The sequence below is a fragment of the Neovison vison genome, chromosome 13 (genome assembly GCF_020171115.1).
Source record: "Neovison vison isolate M4711 chromosome 13, ASM_NN_V1, whole genome shotgun sequence".
Classification (NCBI taxonomy): Eukaryota; Metazoa; Chordata; class Mammalia; order Carnivora; family Mustelidae; genus Neogale; species Neogale vison.
Window position 1 is genome coordinate 821,219 of NC_058103.1, and position 7,011 is coordinate 828,229.

The following is a 7,011-nucleotide window of genomic DNA, read 5'->3' on the forward strand; positions in this document are numbered from 1 at the left end:
GAACAAAGTCATCTTGTCCTCACTACAGGCAGCATCCTACGTTCTCCATGAACCTGTGCACTCTGTCCTGCAGGGGGAGCAGGGTGGGGAGTAGGTCCTGTGAGAGGAGCACAGGTCCAAATCCCAGGGCTCACTCTCACCCCAGTGTTCTTGTACAATTCTGGGTGTAGTCACTTTAAGGGGAAACATGATACCTACACCCCAATATGTGTGACTCTGTGAAATCAAACTGGTAAATGGAAACCAAGCAGGTACTCTGAAAATCATATACTTAAACTTCATCTTTTCCCAAATCCTGTCAGTATCACCAAATCAAAGGCAGTCACAGCTGCTCTGGTTTCTGTCCTCTCTGTCAGTACAGATACCATGCTGGCTACATAATCAAGGGTCATGCAAATAGGGTTCACCTTCTGCTGATTAAACAAGCCCAGCCCCAAGCCTGCAGCTGGGATGGGAGCCCCAGTCTTGGGATTCCCATGTTTTCCATTCAGTGTTCAGAACTGAACAGAGACAGCTCATGATGGAGTTTATTCTTTTCTGGATTTTCCTTGTTAAAAGGAAATAATCCCAGAGATGACTTGGGATTCTTTTAAAAGGCCATTTACAGAGAACAAGAGACATTGAATAGGAAAGTGGATATCAGTAAGAAAAATAGTGAGTGAAGGACAGTTTCCCGACCAGGATGTCTTGTGTCTGCAGGTGTGCAGTGGGAGGTGCAGCTGGTGGAGGCTGGGGGAGACCTGGGGAAGCCTGGGGGTCCCTGAAAATCTCCTGTGAAGCCTCTGGGTCCACTTTCAGTTACTATGGCATGAGTTGGTTCTGCCAGGCTCTAGGGAACGGGCTGCAGTGGGTCTCGGGCCTCAGGAGGCTCTCTGGTCATCAGAGGGAACTCAGGTTCCCTCTGAGTCTTGTGAGTGGTGGTAGTTACATATACCATGAAGACACTGTGAAGAGCCAATTCACCATCTCCTGAGACAATGGCAAGAACATGCTGATTCTGCGGGTGAACAGCCTGAGAGCTGAGGACACCACTGTGTGTCACTGTAATGTGTGTACCCAGTGTGTACACTTTGGGGTGAGCCAAGACAGAAACTTTCCTGCAGGGACACAGGAGTAGCTGGACTGCAGGGCTTCTCAAGGCCTCAGGAGGCTCTCTGGTCACCAGAGGGAGCTCAGGTCCCCAACAGGTGCTCAAGTCACCAGGAGTCAGTCAGAACACCAGGGGGCTCTCAGGGCACAGGGGCTCTCAGGGCACCAGGGAGTGATTAGGACAGAAGGATCCCATAGTTCAGTGCTCTAAAGGTGCTCAGGACACCAGGGGGTGCTCACTTCAGCACGGTGCACTCAAGAAACACAGACACAAATCAGACCCAGGAGCAGTGGGGGTTTCCCCTCTAGCCTCCCTAGATTCACTCATGGATATATAAGGTTATTTCTTTGATCTCTAATTTCTCATTTTGTCCATGTAGCCAACCAGAACGAGATAACATTGTCTACATGCAGATGAGATCTCACCGATCCCTAGGGAACTTTCATTCATCAACTTCATCCATATCCTGTTTCTCTTTCTCCAAAAAGGACCTGCAGGAATTCTAATCATCCCTGAGAAGCACCTGCACAGCCCAGGCTTTCTGAGAGCTTTGTTCCTGTTCTCTGCCCTCATCGGGCACACACTGTCTCCACATGGTTATAAAAATTTACCCCAAAGATACAGATGTCGTGAAAAGAAGGGCCATCTGTACCCCAATGTTTATAGCAACAATGGCCACAGTCGCCAAACTGTGGAAAGAACCAAGATGCCCTTCAACGGATGAATGGATAAGGAAGATGTGGTCCATATACACTATGGAGTATTATGCCTCCATCAGAAAGGATGAATACCCAACTTTTGTAGCAACATGGACGGGACTGGAAGAGATTATGCTGAGTGAAATAGGTCAAGCAGAGAGAGTCAATTATCATAGGGTTTCACTTATTTGTGGAGCATAACCAATAGCGTGGAGGACAAGGTGAGTTAGAGAGGAGAAGGGAGTTGGGGTAAATTGGAAGGGGTGGTGAATCATGAGAGACTATGGACTCTGAAAAACAACTGAGGGGTTTGAAGTGGGGGAGGGGTGGGAGGTTGGGGAACAGGTGGTAGGTATTATAGAGGGCACAGATTGCATGGAGCACTGGGTGTGGTGAAAAAATAATGAATACTGTTTTTCTGAGGAAAAATCCCAAGAATAGCATTGTTGTTCTGAAAATAAATAAATTAATTTAATTTAAAGAAAATACCCCCAGGACATCTACCCAAAATGGGTCCTTGTCCTCCTAGGTACAGTTTATCCTCGCTCATTAACCAAGTGGGTGGACACTGGTGATCAGGAACTGTCCTTCTGGAGGCACCGCTCCATCTCTTCGGTGGAAAGGCAGCCCACCTGATGGGATACGCTCTCTGATTTCCCCCAAAGAAACAGGCAGGATGACCTGAAAGTTGACAAGCAGAGACAAAAACCCATCGCAGTACTGCTGGGTCCTGTTCTGGAGTCTATGAGAGCAGCCTTGGGGGATGCGTCTGAAACGTGTTTCTGGGCTTCCACACAGGAAACCCACATGAATCATCAGATCTGGCTGGCACAGTGTGGATCCTTGCCCATCTGTTGCTATTCTTCAACTATCCCACAGAGAGTCACCATGTCCTCTCTCTGCCCCATTGTAACTTCTCCCTCAACCTGTCCTGGCCCCTGAGCCCCATGGGGCTGGAGTCCTGTCACTCTTTCCTGATCCCCAGCAGGTGCCAGTTGCAGAGTGAGGCTCAATAACGAATGTCTACCATGATGACAGAACCCTAAAGTGGGGCTAACCTGGGAACTCTGGCCCAAAATATGATTCAGAAGAAAAATAATGAACCAACCACTGATGAGACAACATTGACATTTCCTCTCATGCCCCTGCTTTTGACTCATTTTGATCTGGATTCCATATAGAAATCAAAAATAACTTCTGGTTTTCTAGGTCTCTTTGCTTTTTCCTGTTGTTATTATTATAGAAGATCCCTATCATAGGGGGATAAGGTGTGGGTATAGACAGGTGTTTGTAGTTTATGGTTGGTCTTTCTATTCTGACCTGAGACCCTTGATGTCACCCTCACAAGAAATCTCAGGTGACACTTCACTGAGCTGACACAGGAAGGCCTAAGGGGAGGGGAGAGGAGGGCGTACTTCCCTTACCCCACGCAAAATCTAGAATGAACTGGATGTTGGCATATAACTTCCTCCAGTTCTTGAATTATCTGGCAAGTTTCTTAAGAGGATCTTTCCCCACCTCGGAAGCACAGCAAATGTTCATCCTTTCATTCCTGGGGGAATGAGGTGGGGCTTCTAGACTTAAAACACAAACTTGTAGGAAACCCTAAGGTTGTCACCAATTCCACAGGAGCTTCAACTCAGACATCTCCACACTGAACCTTCGTCAATTCACCATCTGCCTTTCAATTTTCCTATTTTCTTGTGGGTCCCATAGATATTTCTCTACTTTCCTGTGGGTCCTGTGGATATATCTTCAGGTGGCTTTTGCCTTAGTAAGTTGTGATTCCTTGCATATACCCATTTGTAAACTCAATTGTTAGGTGACAGTTTTCCCTGAACTATGATCTGAATATATGTGTCCCCTGCACATTCAAGTGTTCTAATGTAATGTCCAATGAGATGGCAAAGGAGTAAGGGCTCTGGGAGAATGTTTGGTTAAGAATGGAATACTGTTTTTCTGAAAATAAATAAATTGGAAAAAAAGAATGGAATCAGAGCTGTTGTGATCCCACAGGATCCTCAAAACCTTCCATTTACCATATGAAGACACAGTTTAAACACATGCCCAATGATCCCGATGGAGGCACTCACTACACAATGAATATGCCAATACCTTGATCTTGCACTTGGAAGGCTCCAGAAATGTGAGAAATTTATTTCTAAGCTACTTGGTTTATGCGCTCTGCTATACCATCCTGAGAAGTGTAGAGCTGCTCTAACAAGGACCTAAATCATGGAAGCCGTTTGGATCTGAATAATGGGTAAGGGCTAGCAGGCTTCTGTGATGTGTGCAGAAGCAGCCTACATTGCCAGGAAGGGGTCATAAAGGGTGATTCATGGGAGACCCCAGAAGGAAAGAAGAGACCTACAATGAAAGCCCCAATCTTCCTAGAGCGTATCTAAATGCTTAAGGACTGTATGTGGTAAGACATAAACATTATGGGCCATTCTGATGTTGTCATAGACAAGATGAGGAATGTGCGTTGGGGAAACAGAGGGGAGGTGACCTATGCTGTAGACTGGTAGAGAGCATGCATGCATTGAGATCTGAAAGGAAGAATTAGGGAGAGGTGCAACTTGGTAAGAGGCTGAGGGAATTTCTGAGCAAAGGCTTAAAGCATCAGAAGGCTTCTCTGGAATTCTTATGATAAAGTGTGGTATGAACAAATGATATGAAGACATAATCATTAATCAGTATGAAGCAGAACTGAAAATTTTGGAAAATCCTCAGCCTGTTCCTACTGGAAGGAAGGAGAGATCTTGTTCCAGAGAAATCAGGGAGGATGTGGAAATACTTGATGAGGGGGTGGTTATGGGTTGACCATCTCAGCATAACCCTGGAGCTCCTCGTCAAGACCCTGAGAACAATATGAGCCTCTAAAGAGAAGCCTGGACCTACTCTCCACAACATTTTGGAGATCAATGGGACTAACCCCCTCCCAGCACAGGCTGAACAAGGTGGCCTGGATGGGCTGCATGACTTGACCTTAGACTTCCATCTTTCATAACTCTGACGGAATTCATTTCCACAGTTTATACACTACCCAGGCTGTGGTATTTGTCACAGCCACCAGATCAGACAAAGATATCCTATCACAACATCTCTGGTGGGTCTGAGAAGAGCTGGTGACTTCCAGTTGTTTAGCTTACGGTCAAACTACAGACGTCCAGGCTTTGACCAGAAACCAGATTCCTCATGTCACACGTGAATAATAGGGATTTGGTTTGTTGTTACATATTTAGTACTTGTTACTTTGCTTCTCCAAATGAAAAGGTTTTTTCATTTTAATTTAAATTCACTTAATTAACACATAGTGTATCATTAGTTTTGGAGTAAAGCTCAGTTACTCTTCGGTTGCATATAACACCCAGTGCTCATTACATCGCATATCCTGCTCAATGTCCATCACCCACTTACCCCAGACACCAGCCCCTCCTCTCCAGCAACGCTTCGTTTGTTTCCTAGATTTAAGAGTTTCTCATGGTTTGTCTCATTCTCTGATTTCGTCTTATTTTATTTTTCCCTCCCTTCCCCCATGATCGTGTTTTGTTTCTTAAGTTCCGCATATGAGTGAAATTGTATGATAATTTTCTCTCCCTGGTCGACTTATTTCACCCTCGCATAATACTTTCTAGTTCCATCAATGTCTTTGCTAATTTTTTTATGGAGAAGTACATTCCATTGTATATCCATGTATATCTTCTTTATCCATGAAAATAATGATACAGGGTATGGTGGAACCTTGTTCATGGCTTCCAAGGAAGTGGTTTAGTCATTTACCATTAAATGAGACATCTTTCATTAATTAAATTATTTTTAGTTTGATGGTCATGACTTTTTATCTTAAATACGGAGATGACTTCTTGATGTTAACATTTGAACACATTACGATTAGAAGAGACTCTGCAGGAATATGTAATTTTTACACACGTGCTTATGTTAGGTTTACCAGCATTTCATTATAATATGTGCATTTGGGTCTATCAGACACATCATCCCGGTGACCTGGCTCAGGTTCAGGTGTTTGTCTACCCAGACCCCACGTCTCCACCTGAGAAGGTAGGTGCACAGGGCATCACAGACACTGGTCCACAGGGACTGACACATCAGGTTTGCCATCCCTGGTCCCCTGGTTCCATATCAGCACTCATTTCTGCTCCTAAGGAAATTGCCTTACCCAGTAGCCTCCACAGCTCTGTACTCGGGCTCATTCTCAGTGGAAAGAGCCCGGGTAACACAGAGTTGGGGATGTGGTAAGGGTGTATATCCTCAAAGAGATGTTCAGATGTGGGACCTTAGCATCCCAGGAATGTGTTTCCCCTCTGATGTGTCTTCTCTCTGAATGAGCCATTTCCTGATATGAAATATTCTGCTTTGTGAATATGCAAATGAGCCAAGGTATACTCTCTTAAATATATGTTTGGGACCTGAGAACTTCACCCAACAGCTGCACACAATCCTTTGCAGATACCATGAGAGCACAGCACCTCACCATGAACTGGAGCTGGAGAATCCTCTTCCTGGTGGTGTTGGCTACAGGTAAGGGATTCCCCCAGTCCTTTGGCAGAGGAGGGGAACAGGGCCAGTCAGCATGACTTCATCACCTCCTATTCCCTCTCCACAGGTGTCCACTCCCAGGTGCAGCTGGTGCAGTCTGAGGCTGAGGTGAGGAAGCCCGGGGAATCTGTGAAGGTCTCCTGCAAGGCATCTGGGTACACCTTCACCAGCTATGCAATGAACTGGGTGCGACAGGCACCAGGAAAGAGCCTGCAGTACATGGGATGGATCAACACGAACACTGGGAATCCAACATATGCCCAGGGCTTCTCCGGTCGATTTGTTTTCTCCATGGACACCTCTGTCAGCACAGCCTATCTACAGATCAACAGCCTGAACTCTGAGGACACAGCCGTGTATTACTGTGCAAGAGACACGATGTGAGAACCCACATCCTGCCTGTGTCAGAAACCTGTAGAAGGCTCATCTGTGCTGGACTGAGGAGGTGACAGAGACAACAAAGCTAAAGACACTCTATGATGTCTTTAGCCATGCACTTATTTTTTATTATGATTATTTATGAGGGCCAGGCACTTATTTTTTATTTTTCATTGTTATGTTATTTTAGTCACCATACAGTACGTCATTAGTTTTTGATGTAGTGTTCCAAGACTCATTGTTCACATATAACACCCAGGGCTCCATGCAGCATGTGCCCTCCTT

At 45.5% G+C, this 7,011-nt stretch overlaps 1 gene segment (V, D, J or C); it reads left to right on the forward strand.

Annotated features, from left to right (window-relative positions):
- Positions 1–6,237: 6,237 nt before the first annotated feature.
- LOC122893828 lies at positions 6,238–6,747 on the forward strand. The segment is given in 2 exon segments: positions 6,238–6,330; positions 6,416–6,747. Coding segments are annotated over 2 exon segments (384 nt in total).
- Positions 6,748–7,011: the final 264 nt, after the last annotated feature.